The sequence below is a fragment of the Thalassophryne amazonica genome, chromosome 16 (genome assembly GCF_902500255.1).
Source record: "Thalassophryne amazonica chromosome 16, fThaAma1.1, whole genome shotgun sequence".
Classification (NCBI taxonomy): Eukaryota; Metazoa; Chordata; class Actinopteri; order Batrachoidiformes; family Batrachoididae; genus Thalassophryne; species Thalassophryne amazonica.
This window is the reverse complement of record NC_047118.1, coordinates 38,653,972-38,681,243: the sequence shown is the minus strand read 5'-3', so window position 1 is coordinate 38,681,243 and position 27,272 is coordinate 38,653,972. Positions and strand designations below refer to the sequence as shown.

At 45.7% G+C, this 27,272-nt stretch overlaps 1 protein-coding gene across 1 annotated transcript in view; it reads left to right on the top strand.

Annotated features, from left to right (window-relative positions):
* LOC117528025 (glutamate receptor ionotropic, NMDA 2B-like) overlaps positions 1–27,272 on the top strand; it is a 378,003-nt gene that overhangs the window by 301,174 nt on the left and 49,557 nt on the right. The window contains exons 10-11 of the mRNA XM_034190545.1: positions 13,117–13,270; positions 13,924–14,049. Coding sequence (XP_034046436.1) covers positions 13,117–13,270; positions 13,924–14,049 — 280 coding nt within the window. The remainder of the gene's footprint in view (positions 1–13,116; positions 13,271–13,923; positions 14,050–27,272) is intronic.

The following is a 27,272-nucleotide window of genomic DNA, read 5'->3' as shown; positions in this document are numbered from 1 at the left end:
AAAAATAGGCACACGGGTGAAGGACCTTATCGGTCTCTCCGCTCTGGGACAGCACGGCTCCTATCCCTGAGTCAGAGGCGTTCACTTCAACCATGAACTGGCGGCTAGGGTCGGGCTGCACCAAAACTGGCGCAGTAGAGAACCGTCATTTCAACTCCTTGAACGCGGCTTCGCACCGATCCGACCAGGTGAAGGGGACTTTTGGAGAGGTCAGGGCTGTCAGGGGGCTAACTACCTGACTGTAGCCCTTAATGAACCTCCTATAGAAATTAGCGAAGCCGAGGAACTGTTGCAGCTTCCTATGGCTTGTTGGTTGGGGCCAATCTCTCACCGCCGCACCCTTGGCCGGATCAGGGGCGACGGAGTTGGAGGAGATTATAAACCCCAGGAAGGACAAAGACGTGCGGTGAAACTCGCACTTCTCGCCCTTCATAAACAGTCGGTTCTCTAACAACCGCTGCAGGACCTGACGTACATGCTGGACATGGGTCTCAGGATCCGGAGAAAAGATGAGAATATCGTCCAGATATACGAAGACGAATCGGTGCAGGAAGTCCCGCAAGACGTCGTTAACCAAGGCTTGGAATGTCGCGGGGCATTGGTGAGGCCGAACGGCATGACCAGGTACTCAAAGTTACCTAACGGGGTGTTAAATGCCATCTTCCATTCGTCTCCCTTCCGGATCCGAACCAGGTGATACGCATTTCTAAGATCCAGCTTAGTAAAGATTTTGGCTCCATGCAGGGGGGTGAACACGGAATCTAACAATGGCAACGGGTATCGGTTGCGAACCGTAATCTCATTCAGCCCCCTGTAATCAATGCATGGACGGAGTCCGCCATCTTTCTTGCCCACAAAAAAGAAACCTGCCCCCATCGGGGAGGTGGAGTTCCGGATCAGCCCGGCAGCTAATGAGTCCCGGATGTAGGTCTCCATTGATTCGCGCTCAGGTCGTGAGAGGTTGTACAGCCTGCTGGATGGGAACTCAGCGCCTGGAACCAAATCAATGGCACAATCGTACGGACGGTGCGGGGGAAGGGTGAGTGCCAGATCCTTACTGAAGACGTCAGCAAGATCGTGGTACTCAACTGGCACTGCCGTCAGATTGGGAGGGACTTTGACCTCCTCCTTAGCCTGTGAACCGGGAGGAACCGAGGATCCTAAACACCCCCGATGGCAGGTTTCGCTCCACTGAACCACCACCCCAGACGGCCAATCAATCCGGGGATTGTGCTTCAACATCCATGGGATGCCCAAAATCACGCGGGAGGTAGAAGGAGTTACAAAAAACTCAATCTCCTCCCGATGGTTTCCAGACACCACCAGAGTTACTGGTTGTGTCTTGTGTGTGAGTAAAGGGAGGAGGGTGCCATCTAGTGCCCGAACCTGCAATGGCGAAGGAAGCGCCACCAGAGGGAGCCCTACCTCCCTTGCCCATCTGCTGTCTAGCAGATTCCCTTCTGACCCCGTGTCCACCAGTGCTCGGGCTTGAAGGGTTAAATCCCCGCTCAGGATTGTGACTGGGAGTCGTGTGGCAATTTGTGTGTGTCTTACTTGAATGTTTTGACCCCCTCTTAGCCCAGTCTCTAAGGGCGAGTGTTGTCGTTTTGGCCGTTTGGGGCAGTTTCTCTGTGTGTGCTCAGTTGAGCTGCAGAGAAAACACTCTCCACGGATCAGCCTCCCCATTTTGGCCCTGTGCATTTCCCTAACAACAGCAGCAGGGGGAGCTGTTGCCCCACAAAGCGCTGCGGCTGTGGAGCGTGGGGAGGGCAGCCCCTTTTCGAACCTGGAAGGGAGAGGGACGGCGCGTATCCGGTCACGTCCTTCGCCTCGCTCCCGACGGCGTTCCTCCAACCGATTGTCTAACCGTATAACGAGATCGATAAGCCCATCTAAATCCCGCGGTTCCTCCTTAGCTACCAGCTGCTCCTTCAGAACCAACGACAGTCCGTTTATGAAGGCGGCGCGGAGTCGAAAAGACAACTCGATTGGCTGAGCTCGTTACCTCCTAAGCATAGCGATATCTCGGCAAAGAAGTGGAGATGTCGTCCTGCTGATATACGATTGAAGATCAGATGATTGGTGACAGCTGTCACAGGTAATAAGTGACAGCTGTCACCCCGGCTGCTCCTGTGAGGCGGCGGCGCCCTCTTGTGCCTGGAGCCCGCACTCCAGGCAGGGTGCCCTCTGGTGGTTGTGGGCCAGCAGTACCTCCTCTTCAGCGGCCCACACAACAGTTTTATTGTTGCACCTTTATGTCTTTATTACACAGAGCACTTTGAACATTTTTGTACCAGAAAGTGCTGTATGAATTTATTAATGTTATTATCCTGTCTCTCCTGAGGACATATATTGGGCATATACAAAAAGAAGTCATTTAGATACAACGTCTTGAAATCCAACAAGAAGTCTAGTTGTTGTTAACTTGTAGATAACATGTCAGTTCCCCTTTAAACCCTTCTCTCACCAGTAAAGAAGTTTATTTTAACTGAATATTATAATAAACAAACACAAAGACCAAGAGTTAGAACTGATTGCCATGAGGTATTCATTCTAAAAAGGAAGACATGTTCACAATATATGTAGGAGTGGCCACAAATTAATATGTGGGAACAAGTTATTGTCTGGCTATGAGTTAATATTCTGTTGGAAAGTTATTTTGCCGTCACCTATGTATAAGTTTTAACAGCTTTTTTAGTTTTTAATTTTTTACTTTTATCTCAGAATGAGAGTAACTTTTAATATGACCTAATGGAGTCACATGGTCTATTACCACACATGGACTACCTGGAATATAGCCAAGCTACAGTATGCTGGATCTTACACCCTTAATGTATCCAAATCTAGCCTCAGAGTATCAAACACAGAGAGAGAGAGCAGAGTGTGCCTCAGCACAGTCCAGAACACTCAGAGATCATTGAGAGCCCTCGTACAATTTGTCTCAGCTTTGAAAAACAAAAGATTTAAAGGAATCAATGAATCAATTCAACATTTTCTCCTAACTCAATTCTGGCTCTCATCAGATTTCACAGTCTGCATTGAGTTGCACTCGTCCTAATGCTCAGAACGTAAAATATTACAGTCAATACACTTGATTACATGAGTTTTGCAGAGCCTTATATGGACGCTGGCTGAGACACACAAACGCAGCTCGTCGCTCACTCATTCTCAATAACACCCACGTAGGTCACTTTCATAACGCGGAGAGAACAAGTCGTGGGAGGGAGGATGGAGGAAGCAAAGGAAGGAGAGAGAGAGAGAGAGAGAGAGAGAGAGAGAGAGAGAGAGAGAGAGAGAGGGGAAGTGAGTGCACTGCTGGATGGACTTGTTGTCTTCCCCCAAGGAGACGTTCACATGAACATATCTGTGCTCACACGCTGGTAGAACAAACAAAAATCAAAAGTTCTTTTGGAAACAGCAGCTAATGTGCAGACACATAACGTCAGCTTTAGAGTTTGAGAACAAAGGTTCGCTCTCGTCTCACTCGTTCTTTTTATGACTCACTCCCATGTAAAACGCTGAAGCACTGGAACACTGACTTGAACGCTCATACACAGGTCAGACTAACTATCTGAGACAGTCTCGTCCCACTTTGCTGCTTCGCAATTTGGGGCTAAATGTACCGGCTGTGCAGATGCACCAAAGTGGGGAGGCAGGTAGATGGCAGTGGCTATTTCAAGCAGCCCTGACCCACTGTGGTAACCCACTTTCTGACTCCCACTTTGCTTCCTTGGGTGATCATCATGAGTGTGGAGTCCAAACCATGTCGAAAGTGTGCTGCCACACCTTTTCAGTCTTCAGCGGAAGACTGAAAAGGTGTCATTTTGATTATTCATTTTTTTGGTGTCATTTTGATGATTCTAATTCCTTTTGCGCTTCACTGATTTGTCTTCTGTCCATGTGCAGCATCTGCTTCCCTTCAACCTGTCCCATCTGCTATTATGTCACATTTGAAATTCTGCCTTTTCCTGAATAGCTTTTGACAGCTGTCAGCGCTGCACTTCTGGACATGTACACTTGCATTAGTGAGTTTGTGACTTTCACCAAGTCTGATCAAGTTGTTTTTTTCCTGAGTTGTTGAGGACTGACTCATTTGTATTTTGACCTCTTCTCCAAATGAGTTGACATTCATTGTAAAATAATCAGTCCGGACATTATTGCTTATAGATCAGAAAGGTGTGCTAACAACAACAAACAACAAATACAACAATGAGGACAGAGGCTGCTCTCCTTTAGGGCCCCTTCACACATAGTACAAATTTTGGTCGACGTGCGCCTACACCTGTTGCTACAGCTATCTGTACACACCAGCGGTTGAATGACAGAGTGTGCGCTGTGCGAACCCATCGCACCCTCTTGCAGCAGGTGCCGGCCAAATTCCAGGTGACGCGCACAAACATCTAACACCACTCGCATTGCACTTAGAAAATGTGTGGCCAGTCGCACTCTTCACATGACAGCAGACTGCAGGCGACCACTGTCTTACTGCTGTGAAATTTGTCTAAGTGCCCCACAAGTGTGACTTTGCAAACACACACACTGACACGTGGGTGTGTGCTCTCTCCAGTCACAGCAGGCGTGGCTTCTGACAGAAGCAGCTGTGAGAATCTGTGGATCTGGACATTCCAGCTGGACAACACCTACTGTGTTTGGACAGAGATGGACTAACAACTGTCCACTGTGAGGCGTGTGTGTCTGATTGTTGTACTTACGTGGACAAGCATAGCGAGCGAGCATGCGCACGGAGGGGACATTGACAGGCCGCCAGGTTGAAACAGACCGTCAGTGTTGTGTGGGCCGCTGAAGAGGAGGTACTGCTGGCCCACCACCAGAGGGCACCCTGCCTGAAGTGCGGGCTTCAGGCACGAGAGGGCGCTGCCGCCTCGCCGGAACAGCCGGAAGTGACAGCTGTCACTCATCATCTCATGACAGCTGTCACCCATCTCCACCTCATCAATCACTCCATAAATCCGGACGACATCTCCACCCCGCTGCCGAGATATCGTCTATCTACGAGGTAATCTCTCAGCTGTATTCTGTGCCGACCGCACTAATTCTGTATTGTTTGCAGGCATACCTATTTCTCCACTTACAGCTGAAGAATGGGTTCGAAGCTGGTGATAGAGTGACGATCTTCACTCCTCACGCTGAACTGTGATAAGTAGTGATTCAGGCGCTGCTGTTTTTCTGTGTTCCTCTGTCGGAGGTGGAGGTGTTTTGCCCACCATAAAGGAACTGTTGCTGACTGTGTTACTGGGTGTGCACACACCCACACCTGACTGTTTCTGCTTCCTGCCAGCACTACCAGATCCGACAGCCGGAGACGGTGGCCACCTGGGGACTCGGGACTTGGCGGCTCCAGTATCCTCCGGGTCCGGTGGCAGTGGAAATTGTGTGGGATCAGGTTCTTCTCTGGACAGACGTCTTCTATCCTCGAGCCTGCCCACACGTCACCTTTGTACTTTTGTCTCTATCCAAATTCTGCATTTGTCTATATTTCGTTGTGCACATTTCACAGCAGTAAAGTGTTGTATTTTTGGGTCATCTATTGTCCGTTCATTTACGCCCCCTGTTGTGGGTCCGTGTCACTACACTTTCCCAACAGTCAGATCAGAACACGTAGCGGACGATCTGACTGTCACATCATCCACGTGAGCTCTGTTCCACATGACATGGTGTCACTGCTGTGGCGCGCCGTCCACAAGACACGCATGTTGGGCAGAACACGCGTGCGTGGGGTGACTGGACACACAGGACCAGTGGATATGAACATGAGAGCACACTGTTTCTCATTCATGTCATTTCATGACTGTATGTCTGTGACCATGGGTCATCACCAGAGGAACAGGCGGATTATTTTTGTATTGCTTGCTTGATAAATGCAGTGTTTTTATATGGTGTGTGATTAAATTTTTTTTTGTAATACTTCAGCTCAGCGGTAAAGTTGCTGACTAGTAATCACAGCTTTTGGTAGGCACTGGTTCGCATCCAGTGGGTGGTATATGTTTTTCTTTTTTTTTAATTCCACATAAGTGGTGCGATGTGGTCCCACAAGTACCGGCTGTTTTGTTTTTATTCCACATAAGCGGTGTGATGTGGTGCACCTGGCATTATTCCTGCTTAAAAGACACCGTCACGTGTATGAGCTCTCGCACCAGGATCATGCACGCCTGCCCATCGGCGCGATGTTTCATGGTGTGCAAATTCAAACTGTTTCACGCTGTTTGGCCTTATTTGTCCAAACGTCGTCCAAACTTCACACTATGTGTGAAGGGGCCTTTAGGTGTGGCTGTTTTTTTTATTCCACATAAGTGGTGTGATGTGGCAACCTGGCACTTGTCTCATGGCAAGTCATGCTTCAGCAGCACGAAATATACATTAATCTATTGGTTCGTGATATTGTGACGAAAAGCACCTCATTTTCGGCACGGCAGAACAAATTCATTCTGATTCATTCCGTGATGGCTGCGCGAAATTAAAAGTGAAGCTGGGGGGGTTCGGGGTGGAATAAGGAATAAGATTAGTTTATGGTTAAGGTTAGGGTTGGGAGTGGGAGTAGGGTTAGGAATAGTGAGTTAAAAAAAGCTCTGTCACAAAAATTTTACTCATTTCGTCATGGGAGCACGAAAAAAAAAATGTGAGACTGGGCTGGATGTGGTGCACCTGGCACTCTTCCTGCTCGAAAGACACAGTCGCGTGCACAAGCTCTCGTGCTGGGATCGTGCACGCCCGCCCATCGGCGTGATGTTTCATGGTGTGCAAATTCCAACTGTTTCGCTCTGTTTTGCCTTATTTGTCCAAACGTCGTCCAAACTTCGCACTATGTGTGAAGAGGCCTTTAGGTCAGTGTTGTATAAAGTACTGGAAAATCACACTTAAGTAAACGTACAGATACCCATTAAAAAAATGACTTTGGTAGAAGTTCAAGTAACCCAATGAAATGCTACTCAAGTAAAAATCTTAAAGTATCTAGTACGAGGTCTATTAGAAAAGTATCCAACCTTATTATTTTTTTCAAAAACCATATGGATTTGAATCACGTGTGATTGCGTCAGACAAGCTTGAACCCTCGTGCGCATGCGTGAGTTTTTCCACGCCTGTCGGTTGCGTCATTCGCCTGTGAGCAGGCTTTGAGTGAGGAGTGGTCCAGCCCCCTCGGCATATTTTCATTGTCAGGAAATGGCGGAATGATTTGGGCTTTTTTCCATCAGAACCTTTTCAGAAACTGTTAGAGACTGGCAGCTGGAAACCATTCGAAAAATTTATCTGGCTTTCGGTGAAAATTTTACGGGCTTCACAGAGAATAAGGACTGTTACTACAGCTTTAAGGACGGCTTTACGGATGGCTTTAAGGACGCTCGGCGCGCCGCGCTCCGTGCCACCATCGAGAGCCACAAACCACCGGATAATTTCTAAACGGATGGCTCTGTGGAGACGGGACCGTCATGTGCACTTTCTCTGGTTATCACAAGAGCTGGACATCAACCATTTTCTGGCAGATTTCACTTTTAACAAGAGATTTTGTCATGGAAAGCCGAGCGGAGGCTTCGCGCGTCACGACCGATTTGCTGATGGCGCGAGACAAAGGAACACCTCCGTTTTGGTCTCACAGGATGGCTTTGAGATGGCGTTCAGACAGCTGTCGGTGGTTTTTCCATCGAGTGATTATCTGAGAAATTGTGGATGTGCCTGGACATGCCAGAACATGTCCCGTGAGGCTTCATCACGGCGTTGCTTTGCACCATGCGGCACCGCCGCGACGCGCGGGATTCCTCCGCACGTCTGTCTCAATGTGCCGCAAAAGTGCTTATGTCCACATCTTTTCACAATTCCTGTGCTACTCAGATGACGTCCCTGATAAAACACAGCGTCCAGTTTGGAAATGAACGGCACATTCCACTGTTACAGGAGTTTTTGTCATGGAAAGAGGAGCGGAGGCTTCGCGAGTCGCGGAGGCTTCGCGAGTCACGGCAGTGCCGCATGGCGCACAGCAACGCCGTGATGAAGCCTCACGGGACATGTTCTGGCATGTCCAGGCACATCCACAATTTCTCGGATAATCACTCGATGGAAAAACCACCGACAGCTGTCTGAACTCCATCTCAAAGCCGTCCTGTGAGACCAAAACGGAGGTGGTTTTGTCTCGCAGCATCAGCAAATCGGTCGTGACGCGCGAAGCCTCCACTCGGCTTTCCATGACAAAAACTCCTGTAACAGTGGAATGTGCCCTTCATTTCCAAACTGGACGCTGTGTTTTATCCGGGACGTCGTCTGACTAGCACAGGAATTGTGAAAAGACGTGGACATCAGCACTTTTTTGGCACATTGAGACAGACGTGCGGAGGAATTCCGCACGTTGCGGCGGTGCCGCATGGTGCAAAGCAACGCCGTGATGAAGCCTCACGGGACATGTTCTGGCATGTCCAGGCACATCCACAATTTCTCGGATAATCACTCGATGGAAAAACCACCGACAGCTGTCTGAACGCCATCTCAAAGCCGTCCTGTGAGACCAAAACGGAGCTATTCCTTTGTCTCGCTCCATCAGCAAATCGGTCGTGACGCGCAAAGCCTCCGCTCGGCTTTCCATGACAAAATCTCTTGTTAAAAGTGAAATCTGCCAGAAAATGGTTGATGTCCAGCTCTTGTGATAACCAGAGAAAGTGCACACGATGGTCCCGTCTCCACAGAGCCATCCGTTTAGAAATGATCCGGTGGTTTGTGGCTATCGATGGCGGCACGGAGTGTGGCGCGTCGAGCGTCCTTAAAGCCGTCCTTAAAGCTGTAGTAACAGTCCTTATTCTCTGTGAAGCCCGTAAAATTTTCACCGAAAGCCAGATAAATTTTTCGAATGGATCTAGCTGCCAGTCTCTAACAGTTTCTGAAAAAATTCTGATGGAAAAAAAGTCCAAATCATTCCGCCATTTCCTGACAATGAAAATCCGCCGAGGGGGTGGACCACTCCTCACTCAAAGCCTGCTCACAGGGGAATGACGCAACCGACAGGCGTGGAAAAACTCACGCATGCGCACGAGGGTTCAAGCTTGTCTGACGCAATCACACGTGATTCAAATCCATATGGTTTTTGAAAAAAATAATAAGGTTGGATACTTTTCTAATAGACCTCGTATTTATTGTACTTAAGTATGACAAGTAATGTACAACTAAATGTACTCAAGTATTGAAAGTAAAAGTACAAATAAATAATAATCAAAAACGGACTGATTTTGTTTTTTTTTGTTTGTTTGTTTTATAAAAGTTTATCTAGGCTTGTAAATGACTGGTAGTATTAGTCAAGTAAGTAAGTCCCTTCGGCTGCTCCCTTGTTTGCACTCGGGGTCGCCACAGCAAATCCAAGGTGAATCTGCATGTTGAATTGGCACAGGTTTTACGCCGGCTGCCCTTCCTGACGCAACTTCACATTACATGGAGAAATGTGGCAGGGGTGGGATTTGAACCCGGAACCTTCTGAACTGAAACCAAGCGCATTAACCACTTGGCCACCACCCTTGCACTGGTAGTATTAGTCAAAATACTGAAAATTGTGCACATCACACAAAAACACTCCAGAAACAAGGTTTCAAAACCTAAACAAGAGCAGGCTACTCACCAGGTTTTCACAGAAAACAGTTATTTATTTCTATATGTATTTATTTATTTTCATTGTTACATGGTTTTATCTTTTCTGTTGTGTTTTGTTTCATTAGGTTCTTCTCTTTCTCTAAAATTGTATTGTAACATTATTAGTCCATTATTATTGACTATTATTGTCTATTATGTAGACTGTTATTGTTGTTGCTATAATATATGAATAAAAATAAATTAAAAAAATTACAATTTGACTCTTTTACAACAACGAACACAAATCAACACAAACGTGCTGATGTGAACAGCTTAATGCTACCTTTAACATTGAAAACGCCATAGACATGCTAACGCGTTAGCATCGATCCCGTTTTTAAGTTATAAAATACATCTATCAACTGTTTCAGAAGACCATAACAGGTCAGTTTAACATAAAAATATTAAATATTACTCACAGACATATGCCCTTCAGGGTTTTAGCGGGAAAAAAATTAGGATAAAGCGAAATAAAATCCACGAATCGTAGTTCGAATCACTGCTTCGATTGGTTCAAGGTTCAAAGCAAAGCCGCGCTGCAGAAAAGTTGATTACAGACCTGCTGCAGGTCTGTAATCAGTGTAGAGAAATGATCATTTTCCTGACAAACACCCCCCAACTGCAAAAAAGCCTTCCTGACATGCCTCATGACAAATCGGCCTGACTTCGTTGCAGTCACTAGTAATCAGTGGTGTCTCTGGGTGAAAACACGACTTTTTTCGTGTGTGTGTTTTTTTGTAACGAGTAACGGCATGGAGCATAGAAAATGTATCGGAGTAGAAGTATGCAATTAAGGTCGGAAATGTAGTGAAGTAAAAGTGAAAGTAAGCTCAAGTTAAAAAACTCAAGTAAAGTACAAAGTCTCCCAAAACGTACTTAAGAACAGTAGTGAAGTATTTTTACTTCGTTACTATACAACACTGCTTTAAGTGGGTTTTTTTTCCAGGTTTGGGTTCCTGGATCCATTTTTAATTGTGCATGTGTGACGGAGGCCAGCAGGAGTCGCTGTGCATATGGTAGTCAATAGGACTTTCTCCCCCGACAGCTAAAAGATTGTCTGCTCACTCAGGCCAGAGCACGAGTTTTAGCCGACTGGTCAGAGCATCCGTCTCCCATGCCGTAGATTGTGGGTTAGCGTCCCAAGGGGAACGAGCGGGAGGCGTCAAACAGTCAACACAGTGCAGAGCGAGCTGCTACACATGCACACCAAAGCAAAATGTACAAAACAGAGAGCAAAACACAGCATACCAACATATATCAGCACAAATAAATGCATCTATATTACGTATAATAGCCAAGTGGCCTCTGTGCATGTGTATGGCTTCAATCATGCAAAAACCGTAGAGAGCTGACATTTGCTGTTTAGCATGTTTATGTATTTTGGGTCAAGGATGAACGCTGTGAAAACAGAAAGTTAAAAGGACAAATATTTTACAAATATTAGCCATTTTAACTAACCAATAAACAATGGATGGTGTGCTGCAATCCACCATGGGAGTTCGGGGCTTTGAGGTTTTAAATGTTGCTATTGAGGTTTATGTTAGTTTAGCAGTGTTGTTAGTGTTATTGATTTATTGTGTTTTTGTAGCTCAGTTGGTTTTATCACTTTAGATAAGTCTCATGTTACAATTACCATGAGTTTCATGTTGCTACCATGAGTGAAATGTTTAATGGTTTTAATGTCTTCAGCCACTGTCTTTGTCAAATTAAAACCACCTGCTTACAGCAGCTGTGCGTGCATGCTTGCATGCGTGTATTTTAGGTCAAGGATGAGCGATGCCAAAACGGAACACTAATAGGACTAATAGCTACGAATCTTACCTAACATTGCTAATTACATTTTGGACTCACACACCTTTCCAGCAGGTGGCAGTAGATCATCCTTATATTTAAAGCTTGAGTGTAAGTGCATATAATTGTTAATATGTTAAAAATACATGGATGACACAAGAAAGTGAAAACATTTCCATTGTGGTCCATTTAAAAATGAAAATGACAAAATATAAGTAGATATGAAATTTTAAAAAATAATAATGATGATAATAACAACAATAATAGTATGTATATGATAACAACAACCTAAACAATTTCTAAATACGTTAAGACAGTAAATTAACATGAAAAATGACTTAATTAACAGAAAATAAAAGGGTTGAGATCTTCTTCTAAAAATTATTGAGGTCTGAGGTTCTAAAAACATTCTGGACTCACACGCCATTCCAACTCATTGCCACCCTTGAAAAATGTCAGCTACCTATTTTTATAAACACTGCCCAATCTAGAGCCTGTGGATACCCATGGGCAACATGTTAGTTTTATATGTGAGTGGCACACACTTGCTTAGTTGATCCAAGTGCAGTATGTAAATAATATCCCATAGAAAAGGGCACTGGAGAAACAGAGATTTTTTTTATGGGTTTATAATAGGACTATAGAACCACCTTGGGGGGTGGGGTGCTACTGCCCTATTAAACCCATTCTAGAGCCGCCTATGCACTTCTGGTATGCAGCAAAATGTCTTAATTACAAACACTAAATTTCTCATAAATAAATGTCAATTGTTTGACCACTTTTTGGTCTTGTTTTTCTTTAAGCTACAGCAACATGTTATATTCATATAGTTGACTATATTTTCCTACTTACAGGACTGTGTGTACTTGTGATTGCATCTGTGCTGCTGCTCTAACGTGAATTTCATCTCAAGGATCAAGAATGCTCTATCTTTAAAATGCATAATTCCTTTTTTTTATTAAAAAAATTAATTTGGTTTGTTTCTTCAATGAAAGTGAAGGTTTGGACAGTTCTAATTTGATTTTCAAATTTCAATTTCTGCAATATTAACAAAATTTTTGAATACTAATAAAACCCCTTATCTCCTCTTGTTGTAAAGACTGAAATGGTAAAAGGACTGCATTTCTACCACATTTTCCCCTCAGATGCAGATGCACAAAGCGCTTTACAGTGATGCCTCACATACACCTCCCACACTCCCACTGTGCTGCCATGCAAAGCACTCAACTGCACATCAGGAACAACTTAATCACCTATTAAACTGATCAGTATAATATCTGATCTCAGTGCTTGTGATTTCCTGCTTTGATGCCATTTTTGTGACTATAAAGTTTTCTTCATTTTGCCCTCAGATATATTTAAAGTAAAGTTCCATAGTATGTATTAATGATTGCACAGTGATACCTGCATATGTATGTATCTATGGATGGATGGCTGAATAGCTGGATGGATGGCCAGACAGACAGCTGCATTGCTGAATGGATGAATAAATTCTTGAATGGAAGAAGGATTTATTGACCAATGGACAGACAGATGGCTGACTGAAAAAATGGATTGACCAATGGACAGACAGACGGATGGATGGATGGATGGATGGATGGATGGATGGATGGATGGATGGAGGGATAGATGGAGGGATAGATAGATAGATGGATGCCTGAATTACAAATACAGTATATCTTGTTTATCACATCTGTTTTCCAGGTGGTGGTTAAAAATGCACACATGGCTGTAGGCTCCCTGACCATTAACGAGGAAAGGTCAGAGGTCATCGACTTTTCCGTTCCATTCATCGAGACGGGGATCAGTGTGATGGTGTCCCGAAGCAATGGCACTGTTTCACCTTCGGCCTTCTTAGGTGAGGATCACAGTAGACGGTTGTCAAAGAGCCTAAAGGCAGCTTTTGACCTTTCACTTTTTTCTTTTCTTTTTTTTTTTTCCTGGAACATTGTAACTGAGGTTGTCACAAAAAATAACATCAAAAGAAGTTTTATTCTTTATTTTATTCATCTGCATCACATTTTGAATCAGCTGACACACTGGCACATTTTGATGTTTAGACGTTTGACATCAAAATGTGGTGGTGCTTTGTTACAGCATGAAAATATTTTCCAGACACGTTGTGATTTGATGTCTTTCAAATATACGTAGCTGGATGATATTACAGTAGCTTATTCTTTCTGTTTTTGCCTCTTTAGCCTCTCATTTTTCTAACTCCTACTACATATCTCTGACTCTTCCACTTCTCAATCTGGCGCACAACATTTGCATATCTCTTTTGCCTTCACTCGCTCATTTTCCTCTTCATCCTTCTCTTCCTCCATACTGTTTCTTCTCTATTTTCTGCATCCTTCCGACCCTTTTCTTCTCCTCTGTCTTCTTTATCTTGGCTCCTTCCTGTGATCCCTCTTCTCCATTTTCCTCTCTTAATCTTTTCCTCCCTGTGATCCCTCTTCTCCATTTTCCTCTCTTCATCTTTTCCTCTCATTTCTCCCCTCTCTCGTCCTCCAGAGCCCTTCAGTGCGGATGTGTGGGTGATGATGTTCGTGATGCTGTTGCTGGTGTCAGCAGTGGCTGTGTTTGTGTTCGAGTACTTCAGTCCCGTGGGCTACAACCGCTGTCTGGCTGATGGCAAAGGTGCGAGTCCTCAACTCAACATGCAGATGCACACACACTGGTTGTGTTAGGAGTGGAAGTGGGTGGGTGGGGTATGCGTGTTAACTGCATTGCTGCTTTAACTTGTAGATGTTTGTGGAAATATTTTATTATATGGACAGCCATAAACACAATAACCCAGAGTTATAGTTTTATGTAAAAAGAAAAGCAGAGGAAATTCCTCATCAAATAACAAAAATTATGAATGAAGCCAAAAACAATCTTCCGCAAATTAATTTAAACAGCAGCATTCAGTCAAATCAGACATAAGTTTATATTATGAATACTTGTCAGAAATCAGGTTATTCTCATGAAACATCCGCAGTAAAACATCCAAACAGTAATGCTCAAAAATTCGCACATATCCCGTGTGTCTGTCAACCAGTGATGACAAAACTGAAAACAAGATGGTAGACATTCCGTCTGAAAAAACATTCTTACAAATGCTGACACATCATATAAGCACGGCCCAGTCTCACTTTTTTTTTTGTTTGGAACATGATACTGTCACAAAATGCATTATATTTTTGTGGCACGGTAAGTCTTTCATCACTAATTATAAGCCAAACCTTAACCTCAACCTCGATATATATATATATATATATATATATATATATATATATATATATATATATATATATATATATATATATATATATATATATATATATCAATCACAACAACACAGAGGTTTACATTTATAACTTGTATTTACATGAACGAAAACAATTAAAGGATCAAGTTTGTTTTCTCATAAAATGGCCAAGAAACAATGAAACTGCACAAGGTTTCAGTATTTAGTTTAAATGAATTTGTGAGGGGTGGCCATACAAGCTACTGGGTGTGTCGACAGCCTTTTCCACTAAAATTCTATATAAATAACAGTGTCCAGTGTATCCAATAAAAAAATACATTTAAACCCCAAAACATCTAAAACCAAGTCGATCAGAGACGACAAACTTCAACCCATTCACGCAACTAGTGAATATGGCAGTTATGAGATATACTGTGAACATTTTCTTATCTGTTGTTCAGATTTTCTCCGTCTTTCAAATTTAACTTTGGTCACCACTGTGTTTTTTCTCCCCCCCAAAAAATATATTTGTAAAAAATATCCGTATTTGTGTGCGCAGGAATTAAGTAAAAAATATGGATAAAATTTCATGAGACCTGGTGGAGAGGTGGGTCAGATCGGGGAGAGTGCAGTGGTGCCACACATAACCATATCCACCACACCATGGAACCGTCATGGAACCTGTAGGGTGACCACCCATATTGACAATGGGTCTACTATCACCTCTTGAAAATAACCATCTGCCACAGCCAGGTGAACCGTGGGCGTCCTCTTGGCCTTCTCCTAGAACTGTGTTCCTCAACACTGAAGTACCTGCATCCTGGATCATGTCTAGAGAAAGGCATCACATGGCCAAAATGTCATTGCTGACATTCCCTCACAACACAAGTGATCCTCCTCATCTGAGTCTCCCTAAGGAACTGTTTGTTTGATACAGTTATTCCAGAAACAAACCTTTAAACCTTTGTGGGGATCCAGATTTCTCTCAATTTCAGGACCTCAGTTTTCAATGCAATCTTATATATGTTTAACTTCCATAGATTAATTTATGCAGTTTTATCTGGACCTGGATGATGTTGCAGATGTAGTTGGGAGGCAGCAGTGGTGGTTTTTGGTACGGGCAAAGTGAGCCGTTACCCAGGGTGGCATTTATGGGGTTTGCAGCACTGTGGGCACATGCACAGTGTGAGAAAGGGGAGGGGACAGTTCACCTGTTATGCGTCGACGCGGGTTCAGGAGCGGACCTGCGTCTGACAGAACCCAGCGGTAAAAATAACCAGAAGGCGGTTCCCAACAGAAACAATTTATTTTTCACCTGTGCTTACAAATGTAAAACATAAAAGCGTCCCTCTGGTGGAGTGATAAGTGGCACGTTCACCAGCGCCCGCAAAGATTAAAGCCCGGCGCTCCTGGACTCACTACCACCGCCAAACACCCCCCAGGTGGACACGACGAACCGATTCTCTTTAGCGTGTGCTGACAGCATGTGTCCTCACCCTTCCCTGCTTCACGGGCTCGATATGTCAAACCCAGGCGCGGTCCTCAGCGTCTCACAAACGAACATCACAAGGTCGAGTTCCCGGCAGTTCTGCTCAAATCACACATGACTTATATGCAGAACGCCATCCAATTATCTGCTTCAGCTGCAAGTCTTCAAGGCCGCACGTGAGCTCCTGCCACAGGTGTTCCACATGACGCTAATAAGGGTGAGGACTCTTCAGCCAGCACTTTCTCCACAGACAAATCAGCCCTCATGCCACCTGGAGAGCAAAGAAAAGAAAAGAACACCAACACAGCCAGCCACGCCCCCCCAACACACAACATCACCTCTGGGTTTCTGTAATGGAATGGACAAGGGGTTGGCGGTTGGTGGGCTAAAGTCAGTTACACCTTGACTCTCTTCCAAATAACACTCATCTCATCCATAATATTATAAATACAGGCCTATAATTCCTGCACATTTTACTGAATTGTGTGAAATGGCTAATAAATGATTATGTGGTCACCCAGGTGAATTGGTTTAGGGCCCTTTCACACATAGTACGAATAAGTACAAATCAGGGCGGAACAGCTCATATGAGCCAACCACGAAAACATTGAGCTGATGGGCAGGCGTTCATGATCCTGCTGCGACGATATTGTGAACGCGATGGTGCGTGCGAGCAGGAACACTGCCAAGCGGCTGAACCCCAGGCAAGCCCGCTGGTCACTGTTCTTCGGGCGTTTTGACTTCCGGATCACCTATCGCCCCGGGACCAAGAACCAAAGATCAGATGCCTTGTCCCGCGTACACGAAGACGAAGTCAAATCAGAGCTGTTGGATCCACCGGAGCCCATCATTCCGTAGTCCACTATCGTGGCTACCCTCACCTGGGACATGGAGAAGACCGTCCGGGAGGCCCTGGCACGGAGCCCGGACCCCGGAACTGGACCGAAGAATCGTCTGTACGTCCCACCAGAAGCCAGAGCTGCAGTCTTGGATTTCTGCCATGGTTCCAAGCTCTCCTGTCATCCAGGGGTGCGAAGGACCGTGGCAGTTGTCCGGCAGTGCTTCTGGTGGGCGTCTATGGAAGCCGACGTCCGGGAGTATATCCAGGCCTGCACCACCTGTGCCAGGGGCAAGGCAGACCACAAGAGGACCCAAGGACTTCTCCAGTCGCTTCCGGTGCTTCATCACCCCTGGTCCCATATCGGCCTGGATTTCGTCACGGGCCTCCCGCCGTCCCAGGGCATGATGACCATCCTCACGATAGTGGACCGATTCTCCAAGGCGGCCCACTTCGTGGCCCTCCCGAAGCTCCCAACGGCCCAGGAGACTGCTGACCTCCTGGTTCACCACGTCGTCCGTCTGCATGGGATACCAACTGATGTAGTCTCGGATCGTGGTCCCCAGTTTTCCTCTCAAGTCTGGAGGAGTTTCTGCAGAGAACTGGGGGCCACCGTGAGCCTCTCGTCCGGGTACCACCCACAGACGAACGGACAGGCAGAACGGGCCAACCAAGAGTTGGAACAGACCCTCCGCTGTTTGACATCCGCGCACCCGATGGTCTGGAGTAACCATCTGGCCTGGATCGAGTATGCACATAACAGTCAGGTGTCTTCTGCCACCGGCCTCTCCCCAATTGAGGTGTGTCTGGGGTACCAGCCCCCATTGTTTCCCGTGGTGGAGGGAGAGGTCGGTGTGCCCTCGGAGGTGCCGTCGGGTGTGGCGCACCGCCCGTTCTGCCTTGTTGAAGGCCCGGACGAGGGCTAAGACCCATGCAGACCGCCGGCGGTCCCCGGCCCCTGCATACCAGCCCGAGCAGGAGGTGTGGTTATCAACCAAGGACATTCCCCTGCAGGTGGACTCCCCCAAACTGATGGACAGGTTCATTGGACCATTCAAGATCGTCAAAATCCTCAGTCCTGCTGCAGTGAAGCTCCAGCTCCCGGCTTCACTGCGGATCCACCCTGTTTTTCATGTCTCCCGGATTAAACCACACCTCACCTCACCCCTCTGTGCTCCCGGTCCGGCGCCGCCTCCTGCCCGGATCATTGACGGGGAGCCCGCTTGGACTATTTGGTGGACTAGGAGGGGTATGGACCCGAAGAACGCTCCTGGGTAAAGAGGAGCTTCATCCTGGACCTGGCCCTCCTGGCCGATTTCTACCGCCGTCACCCGGACAAGCCTGGTCGGGCGCCAGGAGGCGCCCGTTGAGGGGGGAGGGGTCCTGTTGTGTGGGCTGCCAGAAGAGGAGGTAGTGCTGGTCCACCACCAGAGGGCGCCCTGCCTGAAGTGCGGGCTTCAGGCACGAGAGGGCGCTGCCGCCACGGACACAGCCGGGGGTGACAGCTGTCACTCATTATCTCATGACAGCTGTCATCCATCTTCACTTCATCATTCCACTCCATAAAAACCGGACGTCATCTCCACCTCGTTGCCGAGATATCATCTACCTGTGAAGGTAATATTCTCTGCCGTAATCTAAACTGTGTCTTAGTCTGAACTCTTTTTGCAGCCTTTCCTGTGGTGTGCCTTATCTGTGAGATTGGCGTGATCAGCGACGGCTTCGTTTCACACCCCAACCAGATAAGTGGTTAGACAGGAGCTGCACGAGTGTGTGTTAGAGGTGGAGGTGGAATTCCCACCATTGTTGTTACTGGGTGTGCACGCACCCACATCTTACTGTTTTTGCTCCTCGCCAGCAGTACCAGATCCGACATTCGGAGACGGTGGCCACCTGGGGACTCGGGACTTGGCGGCTCCAGTATTCTCCAGGTTCGGTGGCGGAGGAAATCGTGTGGGTTCCGGTTCTTCTCAGGACAGACGTCTTCTATCCTCGAGCCTGCCCACACGTCACCTTTTTGGATTGACTGTTTGCATAAATTCTGTAATCCTCTGTGTTTTGGTTGTGCTCTTTCACAACAGTAAAGTGTTCATATTCGACTCTTTCATTGTCCGTTAATTTACGCCCCCTGTTGTGGGTCCGTGTCACTACACTTCCCAACAAAATATTTAGCTAAATGAGACAAATATTCACATTAATAAAAGAGCTAATTGTTCCTCTGTGAAAGACAGATTAATAAAGCATCTAATGACAGCCATTTAGCATGAAAGGGTGTGTTTATTCAAATTTGTAAGTATGTTGAAGCCTGTGGTGTTTTGATTTCAATTTCAATTTCAGGGGCACTTCTAAAATATAAAAAATAATAATAAATAAAAAATGGCTATTTGTGTAAAAATTTGTGTTTTATTTTATTTTTTTGCCGGGGGGCTTGGAGGGGGTCTCGCCTGGTGAGTAATTCAGTGTAGAACCGCCACTGGGAGGTAGGGCTTGGTAGATGGACATTCTCCTCAGTGCTCCTCTACTCAGAGCTGTCTTTGTGTGGCTGCTCAACTTTAAATCGTCGTCTGGGACCACAAAATTTCTGCGCTGCTTTCAAAAAGGGTGAAGGAAGGGTAAAAGTTTTTGCTGTGTGCTGCTGGAAGTTGGATGGTGCATACACGAAGATCCAAAAATACACAAAGAATATGGCAGCTGACAATTTGTCTCTGAGCAAACAAGTGTTTTGTGACTAATGCATCAACTAGTCATAATTCAGATGATGTCATTTTAAAAAGAGCTGTTTAAATGATTGGACACAGGTGCACAAGCTTTAATGACAACAATAAGTGCATGGATGGTTTGGCTGCACGCAAACAGTGATAGAGATGCAGACTTGCATGAATATAAGATGACATCATTCTGCTCTCCTCTTCCTCCTCCCCCTCATATTCTCCCTGTATCATTAGAGGTCCATGAGATTTAGCACACCTTCAATGCTGCTTCTTTACACCAGACCAGTGATTTGCATGTATTTCCATATTTCTCAAAATCGCATGTCAGTGCTGACAGCAGAGGTCTAGTTTTGTGTTAGATCTCCCCAACCAAAAAGATAAGGAGAAAAAAAATCAGTGACTTCCCACAACTCCATCTCTGATGTAGCTATATATAGACAATGGTTATCTTCTTTTCCTCTCATCCTTCATCAGGTTCTGCAGAAAATGTAGCCCCCTGTTCTCTTCTTTGCGCTTCCTTTTTATCTGCTGTGGGAGTTTGGTATCATGAAGAGTGCACTTCGAAGTTTGGACCAAAGGATTAGGCACAGAAATGAATCAATGGTCTGACGACAGATTTGTAAAGTCTCTGCTCAATTCATCTGACCAACTTCGCTCCAAACTTCACAAAAGAGATATTCAGTGCGACTAAAGTCCATTTGTCAGAGAACAAAAACCTTGTGCAACAATAAACACCCACATGCACAAATTCTAGAACACTCACACATACCCACACATCCAAGTGTTAATCGCGGCGCCGTGCCCAGAATGAGCCAGTATGCTTTAGCTTAGAGACGATTTGTTTTTTTTTGCTCATGCAGCTCCAGTTAGACAAAAAACACAAATGAGTTTGCCAGAAAATACAATAAAATAAAGAAATTGATTTAGTTGTGCAATGTAGTGAATTTCTATAGTTGCAGCAAATACTTTGAGTTGTGGAAAAAGTATAAAATACATAAGCTTAATGTAAATATAATTTGGTTCTAAAATCCTGAAAAAAGTGGTTTCGCGACAGCTCGTGGACTACCTCACTGAGAATAATCTTTGTGAGCCATTGCAGTCTGCTTTTAGAAAATATCACTCCACAGAGACAGCACTTACTAAAGTTGTGAATGACCTTTTGCCAGCAATGGACTCAGATACCACTACAGTCTTGGTGCTGCTGGATCTTAGTGCTGCGTTTGATACTGTGTATGATCATATTTTACTCGATAGGCTGGAGAATCATTTTGGGATTACTGGAACTGCCCTTGCATGGTTGACGTCATACCTGTCCACATCGTTCTTACTGTGTATTGTTGTAATGGCACTTCCTCTGATTGTAGGGACATGAAGTTTGGGGTTCCGCAGGGATCCGTTTCAGGCCCCCTACTTTTTTCCCTTTATGTAGCACCCCTTGGAATATACTGCGATGCTTTGGGATTCCCTTTCATTGCTGTGCTGATGACACTCAATTGTACATGCCAATAACTGCTGGTAATCTCATTCACATAAAATCTTTGGAAGATTGCCTTGCACCACTGAGAAGTTAGATGTCTAGTAACTTCCTACTTTTAAATTCTGATAAGACTGAAGTTATGGTTCTTGGTTCCAGCGAGGTATCGCATCAATTTGATCAGCTAGCGCTTAGCTTAGGTTGTGTATACATCATATGGATAAAGTGAGGAACCTTGGAGTAATTTTTGATCCTACGTTGTCCTTTGACCTCCACATTAGAGACATTACCAGGACTGCTTTCTTCCATTTGTGAAATATAGCAAAGATTCGTCCCATCCTGTCTATGGCTGATGCTGAGACTTTGATTCATGCATTTGTCTCTTCTAGACTGAACTCTTGTAATGCTCTATTTTCTGGTTTACCGCAGTCCAGGATTAGGGGTCTTCAACTGGTTCAAAATGCTGCTGCCAGACTTTTGACACAAAGCAGAAAGTTTGACCACATTACGCGTCCCTGCACTGGCTTCCAGTCGCTGCAAGATTGGATTTTAAAGTTACTATTATTAGTTTATAAAACTGTTCATGGACTGCACCTCCCTATCTGGCTGACCTGGTAAGGCCCTATGTACCAGCTCGGGCCCTGCGTTCACAGGGTGCAGGACTTTTATGTGTTCCCAGAGTGAATAAAAAGTCTGTCGGTCACAGAGCTTTCTCTTACCGTGCCTCTGCTCTGTGGATCTCCCAGCACACATTTGTCAGTCGGATACTGTGGAGACTTTTAGTCACGTTTAAAGACTCATTTGTTTTCCTTGTTTTATCATTAGTGTTAGGATGTGTTTTTATTCTTGTATTCTTTTATGGTTGTCTTTTTATTGTGTTTAAAATTTTTAATTCAGTTTTTTCTGTTTTTATTATGTTGTGTGAAGCGCCTTGAGACAATCTCATCATGAATTGGCGCTATATAAATTAATAAATTTGAATTTGAATTTTAAATATAATAAAAATGTTGCTATCAGTCTAAGTAGTATGTGGCTAATTTCCCAAAATCCATGACTCCTTCATCAACCAATGTAGCTGACCATGGTTGTGGTTGACCAGAAAACAGCACAAAAACACAGTACCCCTTGCCCAACTCCTCCAAATCATGAGAACTCTTGCGTTCATGTGGCCATGTTGGTCTAAAATGAGGTGCGATGAGGCACAGAGTTGCCATGTTCATAACATCCATCACAAGAAAGTGTTTGCACCACCAAAACCTGGTTTAAACTCCAGCAATGTTTAAAGAGAGCAACACCCAGAGGTGCCTTACATAAGAAGAGAGAGAGAGAGAGGAGAGAGAGAGAGAGAGAGAGAGAGAGGGAGTGAGTGCACTGCTGGATGGACTTGTTGTCTTCCCCCAAGGAGACGTTCACATGAACATATCTGTGCTCACACGCTGGTAGAACAAACAAAAATCAAAGTTCTTTTGGAAACAGCAGCTAATGTGCAGACACTAACGTCAGCTTTAGAGTTTGAGAACAAAGGTTCGCTCTCGTCTCACTCGTTCTTTTATGACTCACTCCCATGTAAACGCTGAAGCACTGGAACACTGACTTGAACGCTCATACACAGGTCAGACTAACTATCTGAGACAGTCTCGTCCCACTTTGCTGCTTCGCAATTTGGGGCTAAATGTACCGGCTGTGCAGATGCACCAAAGTGGGGAGGCAGGTAGATGGCAGTGGCTATTTCAAGCAGCCCTGACCCACTGTGGTAACCCACTTTCTGACTCCCACTTTGCTTCCTTGGGTGAATCATGAGTGTGGAGTCCAAACCATGTCGAAAGTGTGCTGCCACACCTTTTCAGTCTTCAGCGGAAGACTGAAAAGGTGTCATTTTGATTATTCATTTTTTTGGTGTCATTTTGATGATTCTAATTCCTTTTGCGCTTCACTGATTTGTCTTCTGTCCATGTGCAGCATCTGCTTCCCTTCAACCTGTCCCATCTGCTATTATGTCACATTTGAAATTCTGCCTTTTCCTGAATAGCTTTTGACAGCTGTCAGCGCTGCACTTCTGGACATGTACACTTGCATTAGTGAGTTTGTGACTTTCACCAAGTCTGATCAAGTTGTTTTTTTCCTGAGTTGTTGAGGACTGACTCATTTGTATTTTGACCTCTTCTCCAAATGAGTTGACATTCATTGTAAAATAATCAGTCCGGACATTATTGCTTATAGATCAGAAAGGTGTGCTAACAACAACAAACAACATACAACAATGAGGACAGAGGCTGCTCTCCTTTAGGGCCCCTTCACACATAGTACAAATTTTGGTCGACGTGCGCCTACACCTGTTGCTACAGCTATCTGTACACACCAGCGGTTGAATGACAGAGTGTGCGCTGTGCGAACCCATCGCACCCTCTTGCAGCAGGTGCCGGCCAAATTCCAGGTGACCGCACAAACATCTAACACCACTCGCATTGCACTTAGAAAATGTGTGGCCAGTCGCACTCTTCACATGACAGCAGACTGCAGGCGCCATGTCTTACTGCTGTAAATTTGTCTAAGTGCCCCCAAGTGTGACTTTGCAAACACACACACTGACACGTGGGTGTGTGCTCTCTCCAGTCACAGCAGGCGTGGCTTCTGACAGAAGCAGCTGTGAGAATCTGTGGATCTGGACATTCCAGCTGGACAACACCTACTGTGTTTGGACAGAGATGGACTAACAACTGTCCACTGTGAGAGCGTGTGTGTCTGATTGTTGTACTTACGTGGACAAGCATAGCGAGCGAGCATGCGCACGGAGGGACATTGACAGGCCGCCAGGTTGAAACAGACCGTCAGTGTTGTGTGGGCCGCTGAGAGGAGGTACTGCTGCCCACCACCAGAGGGCACCCTGCCTGAAGTGCGGGCTTCAGGCACGAAGAGGGCGCTGCCGCCTCGCCGGAACAGCCGGAAGTGACAGCTGTCACTCATCATCTCATGACAGATGTCACCATCTCCCCTCATCAATCACTCCATAAATCGGACGACATCTCCACCCCGCTGCGAGATATGTCTATCTACGAGGTAATCTCTCAGCCGTATTCTGTGCCGACCGCACTAATTCTGTATTGTTTGCAGGCATACTATTTCTCCACTTACAGCTGAAGAATGGGTTCGACGCTGGTGATAGCGTGACGATCTTCACTCCTCACGCTGAACTGTGATAAGTAGTGATTCAGGCGCTGCTGTTTTTTCTGTGTTCCTCTGTCGGAGGTGGAGGTGTTTGTGCCCACCATAAAGGAACTGTTGCTGACTGTGTTAATGGGTGTGCACACACCCACACCTGACTGTTTCTGCTTCCCTGCCAGCACTACCAGATCCGACAGCGGAGACGGTGGCACCTGGGGACTCGGGACTGGCGGCTCCGTATCCTCCGGGTCCGGTGCCAGTGGAAATTGTGTGGGATCAGGTTCTTCTCTGGACAGACGTCTTCTATCCTCGAGCCTGCCACACGTCACCTTTGTACTTTTGTCTCTATCCAAATTCTGCATTTGTCTATATTTCGTTGTGCACATTTCACAGCAGTAAAGTGTTGTATTTTGGGTCATCTATTGTCCGTTCATTTACGCCCCCTGTTGTGGGTCCGTGTCACTACACTTTCCCAACAGTCAGATCAGAACACGTAGCGGACGATCTGACTGTCACATCATCCACGTGAGCTCTGTTCCACATGACATGGTGTCACTGCTGTGGCGCGCCGTCCACAAGACACGCATGTTGGGCAGAACACGCTGTGCGTGGGGTGACTGGACACACAGGACCAGTGGATATGAACATGAGAGCACACTGTTTCTCATTCATGTCATTTCATGACTGTATGTCTGTGACCATGGGTCATCACCAGAGGAACAGGCGGATTATTTTTGTATTGCTTGCTTGATAAATGCAGTGTTTTTATATGGTGTGTGATTAAATTTTTTTTTGTAATACTTCAGCTCAGCGGTAAAGTTGCTGACTAGTAATCACAGCTTTTGGTAGGCACTGGTTCGCATCCAGTGGGTGGTATATGTTTTTCTTTTTTTTAATTCCACATAAGTGGTGCGATGTGGTCCCACAAGTACCGGCTGTTTTGTTTTATTCCACATAAGCGGTGTGATGTGGTGCACCTGGCATATTCCTGCTTAAAAGACACCGTCACGTGTATGAGCTCTCGCACCAGGATCATGCACGCCTGCCCATCGGCGCGATGTTTCATGGTGTGCAAATTCAAACTGTTTCACGCTGTTGGCCTTATTTGTCCAAACGTCGTCCAAACTTCACACTATGTGTGAGGGGCCTTTAGGGTGGCTGTTTTTTTTATTCCACATAAGTGGTGTGATGTGGCAACCTGGCACTTGTCTCATGGCAAGTCATGCTTCAGCAGCACGAAATATACATTAATCTATTGGTTCGTGATATTGTGACGAAAGCACCTCATTTTCGGCACGGCAGAACAAATTCATTCTGATTCATTCCGTGATGGCTGCGCGAAATTAAAAGTGAAGCTGGGGGGGTTCGGGGTGACTAAGGAATAAGATTAGTTTATGGTTAAGGTTAGGGTTGGGAGTGGGAGTAGGGTTAGGAATAGTGAGTTAAAAAGCTCTGTCACAAAATTTTACTCATTTCGTCATGGGAGCACGAAAAAAAAAAATGTGAGACTGGGCTGGATGTGGTGCACCTGGCCACTCTTCCTGCTCGAAAGACACAGTCGCGTGCACAAGCTCTCGTGCTGGGATCGTGCACGCCCGCCCATCGGCGTGATGTTTCATGGTGTGCAAATTCCAACTGTTTCGCTCTGTTTTGCTTATTTGTTCCAAACGTCGTCCAAACTTCGCACTATGTGTGAAGAGGCCTTTAGGTCAGTGTTGTATAAAGTACTGGAAAATCACACTTAAGTAAACGTACAGATACCCATTAAAAAAATGACTTTGGTAGAAGTTCAAGTAACCCAATGAAATGCTACTCAAGTAAAAATCTTAAAGTATCTAGTACGAGGTCTATTAGAAAAGTATCCAACTTATTATTTTTTTCAAAACCATATGGATTTGAATCACGTGTGATTGCGTCAGACAAGCTTGAACCCTCGTGCGCATGCGTGAGTTTTTCCCACGCCTGTCGGTTGCGTCATTCGCCTGTGAGCAGGCTTTGAGTGAGGAGTGGTCCAGCCCCCTCGGCATATTTTCATTGTCAGGAAATGGCGGAATGATTTGGGCTTTTTTCCATCAGAACCTTTTCAGAAACTGTTAGAGACTGGCAGCTGGAAACATTCGAAAAATTTATCTGGCTTTCGGTGAAAATTTTACGGGCTTCACAGAGAATAAGGACTGTACTACAGCTTTAAGGACGGCTTTACGGATGGCTTTAAGGACGCTCGGCGCGCCGCGCTCGTGCCACCATCGAGAGCCACAAACCACCGGATAATTTCTAAACGGATGGCTCTGTGGAGACGGGACCGTCATGTGCACTTTCTCTGGTTATCCAAGAGCTGGACATCAACCATTTTCTGGCAGATTTCACTTTTAACAAGAGATTTGTCATGGAAAGCCGAGCGGAGGCTTCGCGCGTCACGACCGATTTGCTGATGGCGCGAGACAAAGGAACACCTCCGTTTTGGTCTCACAGGATGGCTTTGAGATGGCGTTCAGACAGCTGTCGGTGGTTTTTCCATCGAGTGATTATCCGAGAAATTGTGATGTGCCTGGACATGCCAGAACATGTCCCGTGATGCTTCATCACGGCGTTGCTTTGCACCATGCGGCACCGCCGCGACGCGCGGGATTCCTCCGCACGTCTGTCTCAATGTGCCGCAAAAGTGCTTATGTCCACATCTTTTCACAATTCCTGTGCTACTCAGATGACGTCCCTGATAAAACACAGCGTCCAGTTTGGAAATGAACGGCACATTCCACTGTTACAGGAGTTTTTGTCATGGAAAGAGGAGCGGAGGCTTCGCGAGTCGCGGAGGCTTCGCGAGTCACGGCAGTGCGCATGGCGCACAGCAACGCCGTGATGAAGCCTCACGGGACATGTTCTGGCATGTCCAGGCACATCCACAATTTCTCGGATAATCACTCGATGGAAAAACCACCGACAGCTGTCTGAACGCC